Here is a 19,996-nt window from a genome sequence, read left to right as displayed (position 1 = left end):
GCTCCATCTTTAGCATTCTCCTACCGATATACCCCATGTCCCTCCTTCTCCTTATGCTCTCCTGCCCTTCCTCATTCCACCACCACATTTTTTTGTCTTCATATCTATTTCCAAATGTCACACCTTTCTAGCTGGCTCCCTTATCACTTCTGCAGTAGTTGCCTAATCATCCAGCACCTTTTCACCACCACTGAGCTCTTGTCTGACCCCTTCCATGAACCTCACACTACACTCTTCCTCCTTCAGTTTCCACCATCTTATTCTTTTTTCAGTCCTCACTCTCCTACTCTTCTTTTTCACCTCCAAAACCATTCTACAGACCACCATCCGCATACACTGTCTCCTGCCAACACCTTACAGTCTTCAATCTCCTTCAGGTTGCATCTCCTACATAAAACATAGAACCTTCCTCCACTCTAATAAGTCATCCTATGCTCCGCCTTCTTCTTAAATTAAGTATTTACCACTTCCATTTCCATCCTTTTAGCAAAATCTATCACCATCTTACCTTCCACGTTCCTCTCCTCAAGGCCATACCTTCCCATTACCTCCTCATCACCTCTGTTCCCCTTACCTAAATGCCCATTAAAGTCTGCCCTAATCACCAATCGTTCATTATTAGGTACACTCTACTCCACTTAATTTAACTCTCTCCAGAATTTTTCATTCTCCTCCATCTCACAACCCACTTGCGAAGCATAGGCACCAATAACATTTATCATCACCCCTTCAACTTCCAGCTTCATGTTCATCACCATATCAGACATTCTCTTTTACCATCCACACCATGAAAGTACAGATTAAACCCACCTCCAATGTTCTTACTCCCTTTTCACTTGGTCTTTTCTTAACACACAACATATATACCTTTCTCCTCTCCATCATTTAGACCCTTTACCAGTCATAGTACCAACATTTAAAGTACCTCCTACCATTCTCCTTTTCCTGCTGTCTCTGTAGACTTCTTCCTCCTCTTCTTCTCCACCTCCTGCTCCTCCTATTGCATTCTCTACCTTTATAGAAGAAATAATAGTCTTTCTTACTTTTTATTTTCTTTCTTGTAGCTTTTAGATGTAAAACATTAGCACTCAAATCATGCTCAGATCATGCTTCTGCTATTAGCCTAATGCTAATCCAAAATGTCCTACATGTGCTGTTCCTCTTCGAAATGCTTTTCTAATCCTGTGCATCCCCGTCACTCTCAATAAATGTCTCATCATCTTTTAATTCTGCCTAATGCTAATGGTAATACTAATAATATATTACAACCATCATCATCATCATCATTATCGTCATCATATCATATCATATCAAGTCAAGTCAAGTTTTAAGAGTCAAGTCAAGAGTTAAGGTGAGCTAAAAAGCACTGCCTTTTTTCCCGATCTACACACGAGGCATCCAGGTCGTGGAATAATCCTTTTTTGGCCCGCGTCTTCAGTTCTACGAGGAATACGACATTATCCTTGAACTGCTTCGTGCCACAGACCTGTCTCTCTAAGTTACCAAAGAGACTGCCATGGCTATTAGTCGGTCTATGGCAGCCCTCGTGGCCATCGAGAGGCACTTGTGGTTGACCCTCTCTGATCTGAATGACAGCCTTTCATGTCAACTGGCCTGTTCGGCAATGCTGTCAATGCTGTGGTCAACAGGTTCCAGGAGACCAAGAGCCAGACATCGGCTTTCCTGCGATCGCCACTCGGACTTCCCCGCCAGGGACTCTAGGTGTTGCTCCAAGGCGAAGCCCATGGAGGGCTTTGACAAAGAATGATGCAGGCACACCTGACTCCTGCTTGAATAGAGTCGATCCTCACGGCTGTCAAGAGAGGGAAAGAAGACCAGTCACTTACTGTAAAGACTGCTGAGTCTGATGGCAGCTGCATCCAATGTGATACCTTTTGGCCTGCTGCACATAAAACTCCTGCAATGGTGGCTCAGGCTCAGAGGGTTTTCCCTGAAGGGCAAACCGGTCTGCATGATCAAGGTCACCCGGCGAGCCTCATGAGCCTTAGACATGTGGACGAAACCTTGGTTCCTGTCACAGGGCCTCGTGTTGGGAGCTCCTTGTCGTTGCGTAACTGTAATGACGGATGCCTTCCTCACGGACTGGGGGTTGTCATTAATGGCTGCTCTGCCCAGGGTATATAGGAAGGGCCCCATCTCTTAGGGCACATCAACTGCCTGGAGATTCTTGCCGTGCTTTTAGCATTGAAGTATTTCCTTCCAGACCTGAGGGGCTATCATGTGCTGGTCCATATGGATAACACATCTGTGGTCTCTTATATCAACCATCAGGGGGGTCCACCCAAAAGTACTGGAGCAAATATGGAGGATGTTTTACAGAGCACAAGTGGACCTGTTTGTGACCCAAAAGATGTCACACTGTCCCCTCTGGTTTTCCCTCACTAACCCAGCCCTCTCGGACTGGACTCCATGGTGCAGACATGGCCGAGGCTGGAATTCCTTCAAAAATGGTTCGCCAAAGGGTTGGTCTTCCTCCACCCTACAGGTTTACATGTCTGCTATTGCTAGATATCATGCTCTGCTTGCTGAGTGATCACTAGAGAGAATTCCTGTAAGTGACACGCTTCGCGATACCCAGACGCTGAGGCCTAGAGTGTCTTTATGGGATCTGGCTGTGGTTCTGGAGGTCCTGTCCAAGCCTCCGTTAAAGCCTTTGCATGAGGTGCCGATTAAGTTAAAATGTTGCTTACATTCATGCGCATAGGCTTTCCTCCTCAGGACCTGCCCTAAAATCATGCTTACACTATATGGGCAAAAGTTTGTGGATACCTGACTATAATATAAGTATGTGCTTCTTTTCGAAAGTTCTATTTCATTTGCTCATTCAGTTCTATGTCCATTTGCTGTCTTAATAAGCTCCACTCTTCTGAGAAGATGTTCCACTATATTTTGTGGAGATTCTTTCAGACACAAGGGTGTCAGGTAGGTGAGGTGAGGAGGCCTGGGGTGCAGTCAGCATTTACATTCATCCTAAAGTATCTGTGAGTCCCTGCTATTGTTTTGTAGCTTCTTAGTAATATGATGAACCAGATGTGAGAATGACAAGATCACAGGATTACAAGATCCACAAGATAAAAAAACTATGTATATATTGCAATCTTTGTGGTCAAAGTTTGAGGAAGAACCACATATGGGTGGAAAAGTCAGGTGAACTAATGCTTTTGGCCCTTTACTGTGTGTTAGATTGATGAAAATGCAGCTCTGGTTGTACCTTCCTGATGTTTGTGAGTGTGGTGTTTCTCTCCTCGTCCGAGAGAGTGCCACTGCAGAAGCTCTCCATAGACTGTGAGTGTGATGAAATGGCCTGGCAGAGCTCCTCGAACGAGTAATCCCTGTCCCGGCACATCTTTATGTCGTTTAGTAACTTCGACAATTCCCCCGTCACCGTTTCATCTGCAGATAAAGGGGGAAAATTCAATAAAGTTTGAAGACAAGTTTCGTATTTGCTTAAAATGTTTTAATTATTAGGCTTCCTTATTTAATACTTTTATTTATTGATTTAATTATTTATTTATGATTTATTGACTAAAAGTGGGATTTCATAAATAACCTCCCTCCTGTCATACACTTTCCCTAAACTGTTTCTGGCTTTGATGAATTAATGTCAGGCCAAGGAGCTTCACTCCCTTCATCTTTCACCCTTACTTCACACACTCATTCCATCGGCTCAGGTATAAACAAATATTTGATAAAAATAAGTTTTCAGACATGCTCGAATTTGTGGAAAGTACATGACAATTAACATTTCTATTAATTACGGTACGATGGTTACTGATTTGATGTAAATGATGTGATGTTGCGATTAAAAAAAAGTGTGCATCGGATAGTTAGACATTTCTATTGCAATGCGTCATTTTTTAACATATTTGCGTTGATCAAAAAAATATTTATTTATATACAATTATTTATTTATTTTTTATTGACCAACAATTTGTGACCAATATTTGATATATCGATTGATTTCTCCTAGTTTCTCGAGTGCGTTCTCTCAGCACCACTGCATATGACGTATCACTACGGAGACCAAGGCGTGTCCTGAGAGTCACATAGAATACAGATTAACATGGCAGAGGTAGAGCTGCATCCTCCTGGAGACAGAACAGGCAGAGATGGCAAAAGTACACACATCCTTCAGTCAAGTAAAAGTATAGATACTCATGTTTGAAAAGACTCTGGTAAAAAGGTTAAATTACTGACTACAATTTTTCACTTAAGTTAAAGTAAAGAGGTTCGGGCTCTCACATGTACTTGTATGACTTGTAAGTAAAAAGTAGTCATTATTACTACCTGTTTTAGTGTCACACTGGTAACTGCACTTCACATCATATTAGCATATTAATAAAAAAATTTTTTGTTATCTAATGAATGTATACATACTGAACATCCATCATGCAGAGAAAAGATGATGATGATCAGCTGATCAGAAAAGTCACTGACTCCCTCTGTCTCATCCACATTAACCCCAGACTTCTTGTTGCCTTCTACCTTGCTCGTTATTAGCTTTGTAAACTAGCTTACGTCCGTGGTGCGTGAGAGACAGGAAATGAAACACCAGTGGTAGATTGAAAGAAATATGTTGATGGTTTGAGATCGGCATGCAGTGAGAAGAAAAAATATTGATCATATCACCAAATAGATAAAAACTGAAGTAACGAGCCTGTTGTAAAAATGTAAGAAGTAGAAAGTACAGATATTTGTGTAAACATTTAGCATGAAAGTAAAAATTTGTCTGAAAAATGAAAAGGGAAGTATAGTACTGATACCAGAGAAATCTACTTAAGTACAGTAGTGATATTTGTACTTTATTACTTCATTACTTCCCACCTCTGAGAAAAGTAAATGTCTGGTTTTATTTTACCTTTTTTCTTTTTTTTTTGCACTACAAAAGCCTGTTTGTGAAAGTGACATGCTTGTCTGTCTGAACCAAAGTAATAAAAGTGACCTCTCTGTACCACATTGCTATGACATGCATAGCATCACATTTTTTCCATTGTATTGAATCACATTGTGATTGAATCACATTCAAAATCGGATCCCACTGCATCGGTAGCTGCTTCCTATGTATCTTTAATGTCTTGTATTCTTGGTTATGCACACTCCTTCCATCAGGAAGTTTCCGAGGCATACGCTCATTTGTATACAGTGTTTCTATTTCTAATAGCTGAAGATATGTGGGATATTTATAAGAGCCAACATTTACATGGTATTGATATAAAATCGAGCAAAAATTAGCTTGAACAAGCCTCGAGCATTGCAGTCATTCCTATCGCCTCCTCTGTAAACATCAGGTATGGGAAAACTGTAAGTGCGAGCGCTCTACTAAGTGCTGAGTTGCACCTTTGTGCGTAGTGATGTGTGCTAACATCTATTATGCTCGCTGCAAATTTTTTAGGTTCGGCTGCAATCGACATTGTTAAGAAAATGCAGTCGCAGCAATAGACGAGGCATGAGTTCAGCAGTAATCCCGAGCACAGAAACGCTACGTCCTTCCACTCAGCTGGAACGCCTAAATCCTGGAAACATATTACAAGCCAGAACCATAAAACCCAGCTCGCACATCTGGCTCTGGTATGCAGCTGTTCCTAAAAAAGTCATTGTTAATTTTATGGATTGTTCAGGAGCGACTGCATATCAGGGTCTGATGAGAGATCGGACCACTAGGTCACTGCTACAGCAAGAAAACGAACGTTTTGATTATTTTTTCCTCCTCGTTTTATGATTTGCTTCACATTCGAAAGTGGACTACCCAGTTTTATGTCCTCCTCTACCTAACATCAGTACCTGCACTGGGAGGTGGTAGCGCAGTGGTTACGGCATTGGACCTTGAATCTTGGAACGGAAGGTCATTAGTTCAAAACCATTCTCCTACCGATATACACCATGTCCCTCCTTTGCACATGTCCAAACCATCTCAATCTCGCCTCCCTCACCTTGTGTCCAAAACGTCCTACATGCACTGTCCCTCTAATAAACTCCTTCACTCGTGTCTATCCTCATTACTCCCAACGAAAACCTCAACATCTTCAGCTCTGCTACCTCCAGCTCCACCTCCTGTATTTTACTCAATGCCACTGTCTCTAAACCATACAACATCTCAGGTCTCACCACAGTCCTATAAACTTTCCCTTTCACTCTCACAGATACTCTTCTATCACAAATCACTCCTGTCACTCTTCTCCACCCACTCCACCCTGCCTGCACTCTTTTCTTCACTTCTCTAACACACTCTCCATTACTTGACTGTTGAACCCAGGATCCTAAACTCCTTCACCTTCTCCACCTCTTCTCCCTGCAACCGCACCACTCCACTGCCCTCCCTCTCATTCACACACATGTACTCTGTCTTACTCCTACTGACTTTCATTCCCCTTCTCTCCAGCACGTACCTCCACCTCTCCAGGCTCTTCTCTACCTGCTCCCTACTCTCACCACAAATCACAATATCATCCACAAACATTATAGTCCAAAATTAGTAAATGTTTTACTTAATAATTAAAAATGTACTTTACAATAGCTTACACACAGCACAAGGAAGTTCTAAACATAAATCGATGTATTATTTATGTAATTTGAGTAAATGCTCACCAAGACTTTTGACATTATTTTTGTCTGCAGAATTCAAGAAATAATGTGTGTTATGTTATGGAGGACTGTACAGTGAATGTAGGAGGTACTGCTTTAATAACCCTGCAGTAAGTGTGCTGTGTGCATGTGATTGATGAATGTGCAGGTAGAAATTTCAAGTGAAATAGCATTAAATCTGGTTGTTTTAACGAAGATTATCTGCAAGTTTCTTCTTTTTTCAACTACATTTAAGTTCTTAGATAAGACACCTGCAATTATGTAAATCCCCAGTTTATTCCAATTAATTTTTGTTAATTGCCATATATTGCTGTTAATTCCTAGTCAATCCTAATTCTAAATCGCTCTGCATGCCAAATGCCGTAAAAATAAACGTATAAAACCGTGTAAAAACGTATTAAAAAAGGTAAAATACGACAGTACCATTTGTGACCACTAGGTCGTGCTATTACCTCGAATGTAATCTATCAAAGACAGTACCATCTCTTTCTCACACACACTTACTTTTGTGTCTGAGTGACGGTGAGGCAGCAGGTGAGGATATGGAGGTGCGAGGTGCAGGCACTGGACACTGGTGAATCGGCTCGTCTGGAACTTGTTCACTGTCTTTCTGTGCCATCATGAATTCTATCAGAAAGACACAGAAACAGTTTTGTCCAAATGATACTCAATTCTTCATCAGGTTAAATAAAAAACAGAAAAATGAGTTGTCAGAGAGAATGAGAGGCCTGTTGAGATGTCAGAGGTCAACCTGTTTGACTGCTTCTCAGCTCTTCAAACTTCCACAGCTTGAAGAGAGAAACCTCTTAAACTGGTGGTTATTTTACTATTTTTGAACAAATCAGAGAAAACATCAGTAGCTGCTTCATGTGTATCTTTAATGTATTGTATCGTTGGCTATGCATATAACGAGATGTGAATCGCCCTCAGTTATGGAGATGCACATCCCTAATATTTATATTTGGATTCAAACTATTCAATAGTCAGTAGTCAAACTGGACGATGCAAATATGTTAAAAACGATGCATTGTGAAACAAATGGCAACTTGTATTCAACAAACAATTTTTAGATCAAATCATTACATCGTATACCTTTATGCCAATGCACCGATTTGAATCACTGAATCTTACCATCTCTAATAAATAATGTAGTGTATAAAGGTTAGTTATATTTTCATTAGTATTATCATTACTATCATTATGTAGCTCAGTGTTGCGACTTCTGAACAAAAGGCTATGAGTTCAAATCCCAGCACTACCAAACTGCCACTGCTGGGAACTTAGATAAACACTGGTCGAAGTAAACAAGTCTTAGTTTTAACTGTGAAAAGAAGATCATGTTGCAGTGAGAAAGCCTTTGGCCATTTCCTTGGCCACAATCAGTGGACTACTAAAGACTATAAGAAGGTGTTATGGGTTGATGAATCAAATTGTTCAGTTTGTCATTCAAAAATTGGTTCCTCGGTGTGTGACACCCAAAGGAAGCATGATGGTCTGAGGCTCTTTAGCTGGATTCAGAGTCGGTGGCATGCAAAGCATGAATTGCAAACTGAACCAAAACTGGTGTTACTAACTTAGGAGAAAAGAACAATCTGGTAGGCTTTTAAATCCTGGAATGGCTAGCACAGTCTCCAAACTAGAAGTGTACACAAGTGTGAAGGCAAAGCGTCCTATACACATATTCACCACCCGGATTTATAGCCCCTAGCCAGAAATTGCTAGATGTAAGATGTAAAGGTGTATCAATCTACAATCCCAATTCCAAATAAAATTAGGACACTGTGTAAAATGTAAATAAACACAATCTCATAAACCTGTTTCACAATAGAAAACATGTTCAGATGTTTAAATTGGGGAAATGTACCATTGTACGGAAAAAACAGTGTCATTTGGAATTTGATGGCTGTCTTTTCTTCTTCTTCTTCTTCTTCTTCTTCTTCTTCTTCTTCTTTCAGTTTCTCTCATTAGGGGTCGCCACAGCGGCTCATCCGTCTCCATACCCCCCTGTCCTCTACATCTGTCTCTTTTAACCATGCATGTCTTCTCTTACCACATCCATAAATCTCCTCCTCAGCCTTCCTCTTTACCTCCTTCCTGATGGCTCCATCCTCAGCATTCTCCTACTGATATACCCCATGTCCCTCCTCTGCACATGTCCAAACCATCTCAATCTCACCTCCATCACCTTGTCTTTAAAACTGTCCTACATGCACTGTCCCTCTAACATGTCTCAAACAAGATGTAACATGGCAACAATGTTGGAAAAAGTGAATTAAATGAAACATATTACAGCTAATGAGGTTAATTGACAGCAGGTCAGTAAGATGACTGGGTATAAATACAGTAGTGTATCTTAGAGACACAAAGTCTCTCAGAAGTAAAGATGGCCAGAGCTTCACCAATCCGTGAAAAACTGTGTTTTACTGTGTTAATTGTGGAACAATTTCAGAATAATGTTCATTAACATAAAATCTCAAATCAGTTAAATATCATTTATAGTGTATAATATAATCAAAAGTTCTGAAGAATCTGTGTGCACAAGGGACAAGAGCGAAAATCAATATTGGATATTTGTGATCTTCGAGCATCCTCAGTTCTGTAATGGAAATCACTGCATGGGCTCATTAACACCTCCTGGAATCATTGTCTGTGAATACAGTTTGCCAAGTCATCCACATTGGCAGGTTAAATATCTATCATGCAAAGAAGAAGGCATGCGTGAACATGATCTATAAACGCTGCCTCCTCTCTGGACCAAAGCTCATTTAAAATGTCGGGAAGCAAAGTGGAAAACTGTTCTGTGGTCAGACGAATTGAAATTTTATCTTCTATTCTGTTTCAACATTTGATTTTTTGGTTTATTGCGAATGTAATAAGGGTTTATGAGATTTGCAAATCATTGCATTCTGTTTTTATTTACAATTTGCACAGTGTAACAAAATGTTTGGAATTAGGGTTGTACAATTAAAGATAAAATGTATGTAAGTGAATGTGGACATAAAAAAACTGAAAAATAGTGGAACTTGTATTACCTTGTATTAGAGCTGTGATTTGTTGGGATTTCTGAGCCGGGTGTTCCCTTAGTAGCTCTAGTGCAGTTTTCCCATGACAATCTTGAATGTTCACATCAATCCCTAAGAAAGCAAGAAAGAAAAAAGAGAGAGAGAGAAAGAAGAATAAGGAATCAAGAAGAATGAAAGACAATGAAAGCAAGTTACGAAGAACATAGGTGTGTCTCGTCAAGACCAAGAAGTACAGCTCTGAGAATGTTACAATTGCTAATATAAATCAGATGCTAACATAATCCTTTGATCCTCACATAAGACAATACGTGATACACGCTAATAAAACACGTGTACACATTGCGCAAACACTACAGAACGCAATGAATGATTCTCCCTCTTTCAGAGTTCAGTCAGGAAAAAAAACATCAACATCCCGAGGTCTATTCACTACACAGGAAGCTCCTGAAACTCATGCTTCCTATTCCACAGCTGGTTTTTAGCGGGAAACTGCAGGGTCTTTTACACACACACACACACACACACACACACACACAGACACCATTCATGGAAATATGAATCTAGCTAAATAATGCTATATTACACCTGAATCTAACCTGATACAAAAATACATCTAATTTAGTTCACACAACACACACAACACAAACACAACACACACACACCAACAACAACAATAACTTTGGACCTTGTAGCCAGGAGATACTGTGATGGAAAGGGCAAGGGCAAGGGCAAGGGCAAGGGCAAGGGCAAGGGCAGGAATAGAAAGGAAAGGAAAGGAAAGGAAAGGAAAGGAAAGGAAAGGAAAGGAAAGGAAAGGAAAGGAAAGGAAAGGAAAGAAATCATCAGTTCATTGCAGTGGACTTACCTGTATCAAGCAGGAGTCGAACTACATCCATTTTTCCATAAAGAGCAGCCTCATGTAGCGCGCTGCCCTTCTCCGTCTGCCAACAACAGAGAAAAAGATCAAGAGAGAGAGAAGAGAGATAAAAAGAGAGTGAGCATATACACACTGAAGCGAGGGGTGGAAAATATGAACTAACAGTCTACATCAACATAATCATGCAGCATTTGCAAAGTAAATTAGACAACAGTCATGTTGCTTAGCCTGGAGATCCATCACGCATTCCAGCCATGTGTATGTACAAAATTATGATTTACAGGGCTATAACACTGAAGAAGGGCAGCAAACATGGTGTGTGCAAGACTCAGAGCTGGTGAGAGTAAAAATAAATATACAGTAGAAGGAAAAGAATGAAAATGAAAAAATGCAAAGTAATAGAAACACGTCATTGAAACCAAACACTGATCACATGATTACAGAGTCTCTCAAACATCGCTCCTGATCTGTAGCTATAGCACAGGCTAAAAAGCCAAGCCAGCGTAACATTAAGCTCATTCGGTCATAGAGCCACGATCCGAGCTGGAATATTATTATATTCCCATTTGTCTACGATTTCCTACATCCTTCTATTGATCTTTATTATTAGTATACATTTACTTGAATGCTGTCCTTTCTGAGATGCTTGTGAACTATCAGATCACTATCTGCACACAAGAGAAATACCTCAATCTCTACTTACATCTGCAGCTTCACTTAAGTCAAACGTCTCAGATCTGAAGGCTCGATACAAAGAGAAAATTCCACAAATAAACTTCTCGTTTAGACAGAGTCTCAACTGCCATTTGGTCCATCGATGAAGCCTGTAGAAGATGCAGAGCAGAAGTGTACTCCTGATGAGCTCTGGTCCCACAGAGAGGCAGGAAGTCCAGCCCTCCTGCACTGAGGACCACTTCCTGATCCTGTTTCCCATGATGATTAGTTAACAATGTCAGCAGAGCAAAGAACCATTTCACTCTCACTCAGCTTCCTGGAATTTAGGTGTCCTTTCTCTTCTTCTGTCTCTCTATTTCCCACCTTCCTTTTCACTGTACATGTTCATTTGCCAGTGTTTTCAGTTTTGTATACACCTGCTTTGGTCTTAGTTAGCAAGAGAGATGAAAATTCCTACCTTTCTCTAGGACTGGACATAACTATATACACTATATACACACTCTATACACACTCTCCCAGTTTAAGTGCAGATTAAAGACGTGAGTTCTACACATAACACACATCACATCATAACCTTGTGCTCCAGAACATCTGATCGCACGCACATTATCAACTTGTGCTTGTTAATATCATGAACAGCAGCAGATTTCTCTCCACTGCTTCTCTTTCTCTACCCATCCCGAGGCATCCTGAGGTTGCTCCAGCACCAGTCATGTCCCACCTCATAAAGATTATGGACCTTTAAAGAAGTAGATGCCGACCCCCAAACATCCCGAGCCATCTGGAGACGTACCAGCACCATTTGGATCACACTTCATGTGGAGTTTGTACATTGGACCTCTTTGAGTGTTTAAAGGCTCTGGCATGGAGAAGATGGTGTTGGATCTGTGATGATCACAAATGTTGAGCTATTTTATAAGTTGCTCAGTAGCTCCTGGTTCCACAGGAATTGTTGAAAGTTTTTCTTTTCACCTTTGCAAATAAAAAAGTTTACATTTCAAAGACAATCTTCTACAGCTGATCCATAGCAACTTACAATTATCTCATTGTATAAGTGAGAAGTTGATTGTTACGGTCCCTTGTTAAAGGGTCTAGCAGGGGCAGCTTTGTGGTACTGGGATTTGAACTCATGACCTTCTGATCAGAAATCCAACATCTTAAACACTGAGCTATCACCTCCCACAACTGAGGTCGACTGTCTTTTGCTTGCCTCATGCTTCTGAGTTTTGCATAGCTTTTTGCTTATTGTTCTACTACTGTTCTGAATAAACCAACAGTGATCATTTGCATGCAACTGTCGACTCTAGGATGTGCGTCTAGAGTGAACAAACTCACAATCTGATACCTCTGTAAAATGTAAATAAACACAGAATGCAGTTATTTGAAAATCTCAATTGGAAATTAATTTGGTGGCTGCAACAAGTCTTGAAAAAAAGTTGGAACAGGGCAACAAAAGTCAAAAGTAAGTATTACTAAAAGTAAACAGTTGGAAAAACTAATGTGGTTCATTGACAGCAGGTCAGTAAGATATTTGGGTATAAATTGTGTATCTTATAGAGGCAAAGTCTCTCAGAAGTGAAGATGGGGAGCTTCACAAAGAGACTTTGCCTTTATAAGATACACAATTTATTTATTTAGTAACACTTACTTTTCCAGACTTTTGTTGCCCTGTTCCAACTTTTTTTTCCAAGACTTGTTGCAGCCACCAAATAAATTTCCAATTGAGATTTTCAAATAACTGCATTCTGTGTTTATTTACATTTTACAGAGGTTGCAGATTGTGAGTTTGTTCACTCTAGACGCACGTCCTATCAATCACCAGTCTCAAAAACTCTGTGCACAAGGGACAAGAGTAAAAATCGGAAAATTGGATGGCCGTAATCTTTAAGTCCTCTCTGCATTTAAAACAGTCATGATTCTGTAATGGAAGTCACTGCATGGGCTTATTAACATCTACAGAAACCATTGTCTGTAATCACAGTTTGCCATGTCATCCACAAATGCAGATTAAATCTCTATCATGCAAAGAAGAAGTCATGCGTGAACATGATCCAAAAACACCACCATCCTCTCTGGGCCAAAGCACATTTAAAATGTCCTGAGGCAAAGTGCAAAACTGTTCTGTGGTCAGATCAATAAAAGTTTACATTTCTATTTGTAAACCATGAACAACAATGTCCTCCAGACTGAAGAGGAGAGGGACCATCAGGCTTGTTATCATTATTGGAAAACGTTTGATGCATCATAAAACAAAAAACACAACAAAGGACACCCATAACTGTTGAGCAGCTAGACTCCTGTATCAGACACATATGGGACAACATTCCTCTTCCAAAACTTGAGACACTGGTCTCCTCAGTTTCCAGATGTATACGGACAGAAGAGGTGATGCTAAACAGGGGTAGACGTGGCCCTGTCCCATTTTTTTTTAGACTGTGTGTTGCAGACATCAAATTAAAAATGACCTTAAAATGGTACTGTATATATTCTCAGTTTAAAATATGATGGGTTTTTTTGTTGCTTTATTGTGAATAATGTATGGATTTCTGATTTGCAATTCATTGTGTTTTGTTTTTATTTTACATTTTACACACACAACTTATTTAAAATTATGGTTGTACATTGTAATAGAATTGTCAGCATGATTTTACGAGAAATAAAAACAAAATAACGAAAATGTAGATTTCAATATATAATAATGTCATAAGAAACAGTATAAGCATTGATCTTAGCCAGACCTTGAGCTTATGGATTTGCTCTAAATTTGCAAGTGTGAGAGCAGTTAAAACAAAGGTAAAATATAGCATAAGCTCAGTCTCATTACATCATCTTGTTGTCCTGTACCAAGGAAAGCGAGATAGTAGGTTTCAAAGTGGTTCAGGTTGCAGAAGATGTATGTGAAAGAGTTCTCAGATGACTAGAACAAGTCCGTGATAAATAGCAGATATATTAGGAACATACACAAACCCACATATGTTTCAACCTGAGGCCCTGCTATAGGAACAGACCGTTGTCTCTCAGAGCCAGATCAATTATACATCTCATCCCAGGGCAATAATCTCACCCTCTACTCATTCTCTCACTTTCACACTTTCTTCCCCTCTCTCTGTAATATAGATTCATTCCATATTTATATTAACAGCAGAGTGACATCAGGACCAAATGACCAAAAGTGTCAGGGACACTCTGTCCTGTCAGTCACACTGATCACAGCCAATCCATGAGTATCCATGAGCTCAGGTATGCAGAAGATGGTAAATAGCGATGGGAAGATCGGATCCTTTTAGTGACTCGGTTCTTTGAATCTCGCTCATTAAAATGAACGAATCTTTTTTTTAATCATTTAGTTTATTTCGTTCTTTTTATGAATTATATTATAAATCAATTTTTATATTATAAATAAGTAGATCCTCCAACACGTCTACATACACCAACTTTTTCTAGTTCCAATAATTAAAATATAGCAATGCAACTAAAGACAATTTATGATAAACAGAATGATTAGTTCACCTCTCATATCTACTGGTCCATGTCATTATTTCTTTCTAACGTGACTCCCATAATTATTGTAACAATTATGTCAGGCCAAAAAAAAGATCTATTGCATTGTGTAGCATCTATGGGAGTTACATGATAAAAGAACGAATGACTCGAACCAGAGGTCCCATGGGATGAACTACTCAATTCTATTTCCTGTGTAATGCTCTGCATAGCATCTATGGGAGTAACGTGACAAAAGAACGCACGAGTCGGACTAGACGCGTCGAGAGGTAAACTACTCAATTCTGTTTCCTGTACATAACCTACAGAAATTTTGTGATGCTTTGCTCACGCACATCTTGTAGAAAATGAACGAATCACTCTTTGAGACCACACGTTCTTCTAAATCACATTAAAGACTCGTTCAAAATGAACGAATCACTCATGCAAAACCCATTACTAGTACGAGGTGGTATCAAAAAGGTTTCATGGCTAGTTTTGTAACACGCCAACAGATGGCAGCACTAGGCTGCACGCACAGTCACAGGAGGCACTGACCTTCATAAATCAGAGTGCCAAATGTCGTCGTCCTGTGTTCATCAGGAGCTGTGCAACTGGTACCAATCTGACCTTCAAATGAGCTCTCTCCTTCACATGAGCTCTATTGCTCTGTAATGCAGAAGCTTACAAAATGTAGTTTGCTGCTTTCATGAGTCATGAGCACCTTTATTGACTTAACGATGGAAAATTTGGAAGGTGACCAAACGGAGTGAAAAAATAAAGAATGGAAATGAGAAAATATGGCAACCACTTTCACAAAGCAACACACACCTCGGTGTTGACGTCCATGCCAGTCTCCAGGAGCACCTGCACGGTGGTGTGATGGCCGTTGCGGGCGGCGAGGTGCAGAGGTGTGTGCTGGCGTGTGTTAAGGCTCATGAGGTTGGGGTGAGCGTTCAGCAGCATGCGCACCACCTGCAGCCGCCCGTACAGTGCTGCCAGGTCCAGTGGTGTCTCACCACGCCGATTTCTCATGCTCGGGTCGGTCAGCTCCTGCAGCAGCACACACACCACCTCCGAGTGTCCGTACTGAGCCGCACAGTGCAACGCCGTCTCCTTCTCATGGTTCTGCAACACAGAAAACGAGATCTGGATTTAGAACTAACAAACACAACGATCAGTTAATTATCTGTCCAGGTCTTTCTTTGGATCTGCCCGATTCATCTCAACCCCCTACCTCTGAATAGAGTTCTCTTCAGTTGGAGAACACTCTTTGTGAGGATGGTTCCACCGTAACAGTCTAAAAATCTATGGAGTTTGGGTTTATACTGTACAACTTCATACCATCTTTATCTCTGTAAATGCTGCCTCGAGACAATGTCCATTGTTAAAACCGTCTACAAATAAATATGCAGTGAATTAAACTTCTGAGTTTCACAGCTAATCAATACTAATAAATAGGGAATCAGTAATCATTTGATAGGCTTGAGTTTAATAGATCTGTAAAACTAATTACTGTGATTTAATACTGGGAAATAAATTAATTGTGGCTAAATTTAGCAAGTAGCCAGTAAGCTATGCAGATTCATGTCTAATTACCGGTTTGACTATACAAGTTTTAATCTTATCTAATCTTTTATTCTCCATAATGGCTACTATATCAGCTCTGAGCTATTTGACAATGATCAGGCTCAAATGAGCAGCCAATATATACATAGCTAGAGGTCATGTTTGGCGTCCGTCTGCAGGCTGCCTGTCATAATTGGTTGCTTACTAAAGTGTATTGTTTGTATTTTGTTATAATCCTTGCCAATTATGTGCAATAATTTCAGTGCAATAATAATAATAATAATAATAATAATAATAATAATAATTAATAATAATATAAATACTAATTGTTACATGTGAAATAACTTGTGTAACTATTATTGTAGTCTGACTTTTCTCCCATTTGTTTTTACTGCTTTTCATTACAGTTCCTATAGAAAATAATATGTATATTTATTCAACTTTTTTATTTATTTTACTTTAAATTTCACTTTACTTTTACTATGAGCAACTGCAACCAAACAGTTTCCCTATGAGATCAATAAAGTATTTTGATTCCTAATTAAATACTTTCAGTGGTGCATAATTCTACAAATAATTCGTCTAATTTTATTATGTGTATGTAATAATTCAATTTAATTCAATCAATTTTTATTTGTACAGCACTTTCAACAATAGATATTACCCCAAATCAGCTTTATAAATAGATAAATATATTACAAATATAAACTTTTAGGACATAAATGAGTCCCCATATGTTTATCCCTAACGATCAATCCAGTGGTGATGGTGGCAAGGAAACACTTCCTAAGAAACCTTAAGATGAACCAGACTCAAAAGGGAAACCCTCGTCATCTGATGGTGTAAACCTGATTGTGATTGTAACTAAAGGTCGACCGATTGCAGATTTTACCGATACCTATCGCAAGGTTGGATCCTACTTGCAATAAACAATTGATCAATTAAAATAACAAACAACACATTAGGGCTGCAACAACTAATTTATAAAATCAATAATAATCAATAATGAAATTCATTGTCAACGAATGCTGTTATTGATTAGTTGGGCTGCTTAAGTTACGGGTTAGCGTGACAGCAAGATAACACAGCCATTGGCCAAATAAGTACAGATCAACCGGCAGCAGGAAAAAGTGATGTTTTAATCAGGCCTGTTAGTTTGCTGCGTTTCTTCGTTCCATTCTCTTTTTATAGTGTGTGTCTCCTACAACAGTAACGTATCTGTTTCAAACGTGATTTACTGCTGCTTTACTACGTTTAAATGCTTGTTTTCAATGTTTGTATATTTAATTTAAGCAGATATAATTTAATTATTATACAAAATTAAATGAGATTATTATTATTATTATTATTATTATTACTATAATATATTATATATTCCAGATGTTTATATCTTCACAACTGAACAAAATGTCTGGGGTTTTTTTTCCCCAACTAAAAATTTCAAAACAATGTTGTATAAAACTTTATATATATATATATTTTTTTTAAGCTTTAATGATTTCCATCTGCAATTATTATCAAAAGCAATACACAAATTGTTTTACCTTACATTCTCAAATGCTGTTATTTTATTATTTTTATTTTTACAGAAACTACCCAGCATGAGTGAATTTGTTTAAAGAAGAAATCCCCCATGCCCTTCTTAACAAGCAGGTACTATAAGCTTTATAATGTTTAAATTAAAGACAATTAAACTCAATATGTAACTTTTGCATTTGTTAAAGTAAATTTATATAAATAATAATATTAAATAAATACCCTGAATTAAGATTTTATATAGCGAATGGGCTCTAAGTTATGTCATTAGATATTACAACATAAGATGAATATATATACACATATATACATATATTTTATATAGTTTATACTTTTTATTTAGCTACCTTTTTTTCTGTTTCATTTTTATACTTAATTCTATTACTTTTTATGCTCAAATGCTGGACAGTCGCATTTCACTGCATGTCGTACTCTGTATGAATGTGTATGTGACAAATAAAATTTGATTTGATTTGATTTGAAAGTAGCTGAAAGTTTGAGAAGCGTTGATTTCGGGTTTATGTGACATCATTGGCCCCGCCCTCTCGAAAAATAATGATGAAAATATAGACGAGTGACATATCAAAGCGTTCGTCTTATCGAGGAAAGTTGCATCTCATGCAATAATAATATTGATATTATTATAATAACAATAATTATGTGCATCTGGAGACTTTTGCTTGAATGTGCATTTTTATTTTTATGTGTATAGCCCTTTAACAATGGACAATTATTCATGAAATACATAAATTCTAGTTAGCATTAAATATTAAAATTGTATTTTCCAGAATTCCATTTTCTGTAGCGCAAACAATATTTCTTTAATATGAATATTATATAACATGTATTTCTTGTTGATAATGGATACCAATATATCAACATATTTTGTACATGTATTGCAACTGTAGTCGTTGCGAAAATACTAGCAAAAATATTGATGAGATTAGATTCCTGACAGTGTGAATGTGTTAAAGTGTGTGAAAGTGTGTGTAAATAGGTGTTTGTGTGTGTGTGTGTGTGTGTGTGTTTGCTGTGGGGTGTAGGGGTGGGGGGAGTTTATTTCCTGCCATTCATTTCCTGTTGATCAATATCAAAGTTCCTCAGAAAGACAAATAAGTGTTTGGTTAAAAATGAGTCAAATTTATAGTAGTGCTATGACACTTAATCACACACACACACACACACACACACACACACACACACACACACACACACACTTACCGACTCTAATCGCATACACCATACGACATCATACTGTATTATTAATCAGATGGGCATTTATTTAGCTTAAAGGTTATGTAATACTTTATTTAAAATATAACCTGGATCTCCACAATCAACATAGAATTCAAACATCCAAAGCCCAAAAAAAAGAGTTTGACGTCGGCTAGTGGGAGGTGATTCGGGAGCCAAGCAGATGTGCGAGTGGTGGCCCGGCCAAACACCAAAAATGTATCCAAGGAGTTTAGACGCAGTGTTGATCAGAGTAAGATACACATGGTTTTACTTATGCAGTACCAGACACACTTACAGTTATATATAGAGAGAGAAAGAGCGAGAGAGGGAGAGGAAGAAGGACTTTAAGCCATTGATTTTGTTAAAGAGAAAGAAATCACCAGTACAGAGAGCATGTCAGTGGTTATGTATGGTTGTATGTGTGTGTTTGTGTGTGTGTGTGGTTGGGGGGAGCGCAGCAAGTGGTCTCTGGTGAGATGTAGGGGTCTGGAGCCTGAAGGAATTGTGTGACCTTTCCATGTCTCTCAGCTGAAAGCAAAGCAAAACATTCCTAAACTGAATCTCCTACCCATGGGAAGACCGAGCATTACACACACTTTTTAGAAATCACACACATTCACACTGAATCCGTTATTAATCTTATACACAGATACATTCTCCTTATCCACAAAAACACCCAAAGACTTGACAGTTGCCCTTAACTATAGCTGGAAACGAAAACTATTGTGAATTTAATTCTGGAAAGAAGGACATGAGGGATAGCTAAACCTACCATTTGCTATGGGTTTTAAAGTGGTTAAAAAGGTAATTTAAGATTAATAACTATTCACCCAGATCATATCATATCATATCCATGGGTTTTAAACAGTTTTGCACAACTTCCTGTTAATTCAGCACTCACGCCAGGTCAGTTCAGTTTAGTTTATTTATCGAAGATCGGATCATTTTTGTGACTTAATTCTTTGAATTAAACTGAGCAAATCTTTTTTTTTTTCTT

At 38.6% G+C, this 19,996-nt stretch overlaps 1 protein-coding gene across 5 annotated transcripts in view; it reads right to left on the bottom strand.

Moving 5' to 3' along the window:
• The window catches only part of anks1b (ankyrin repeat and sterile alpha motif domain containing 1B), a 227,912-nt gene that overhangs the window by 155,750 nt on the left and 52,166 nt on the right, over positions 1 to 19,996 (bottom strand). For 2 of the 5 annotated variants that reach the window (XM_046859927.1, XM_046859928.1), the window contains exons 4-9: positions 15,490 to 15,786; positions 10,492 to 10,567; positions 9,636 to 9,737; positions 7,108 to 7,230; positions 3,233 to 3,414; positions 933 to 1,013 (exon numbers count right to left, since the gene is read on the bottom strand). In XM_046859927.1, coding sequence (XP_046715883.1) covers positions 933 to 1,013; positions 3,233 to 3,414; positions 7,108 to 7,230; positions 9,636 to 9,737; positions 10,492 to 10,567; positions 15,490 to 15,786 — 861 coding nt within the window. Of the gene's footprint in view, positions 1 to 932; positions 1,014 to 3,232; positions 3,415 to 7,107; positions 7,231 to 9,635; positions 9,738 to 10,491; positions 10,568 to 11,206; positions 11,416 to 15,489; positions 15,787 to 19,996 lie in introns of those variants that run through there. The other 3 variants (XM_046859929.1, XM_046859934.1, XM_046859930.1) reach the window with 2 other exon arrangements.

The sequence above is a fragment of the Silurus meridionalis genome, chromosome 10 (assembly GCF_014805685.1).
Source record: "Silurus meridionalis isolate SWU-2019-XX chromosome 10, ASM1480568v1, whole genome shotgun sequence".
Classification (NCBI taxonomy): Eukaryota; Metazoa; Chordata; class Actinopteri; order Siluriformes; family Siluridae; genus Silurus; species Silurus meridionalis.
Note: the sequence above shows the minus strand (reverse complement) of the source record. Positions and strands in the feature narration are given on the sequence as shown.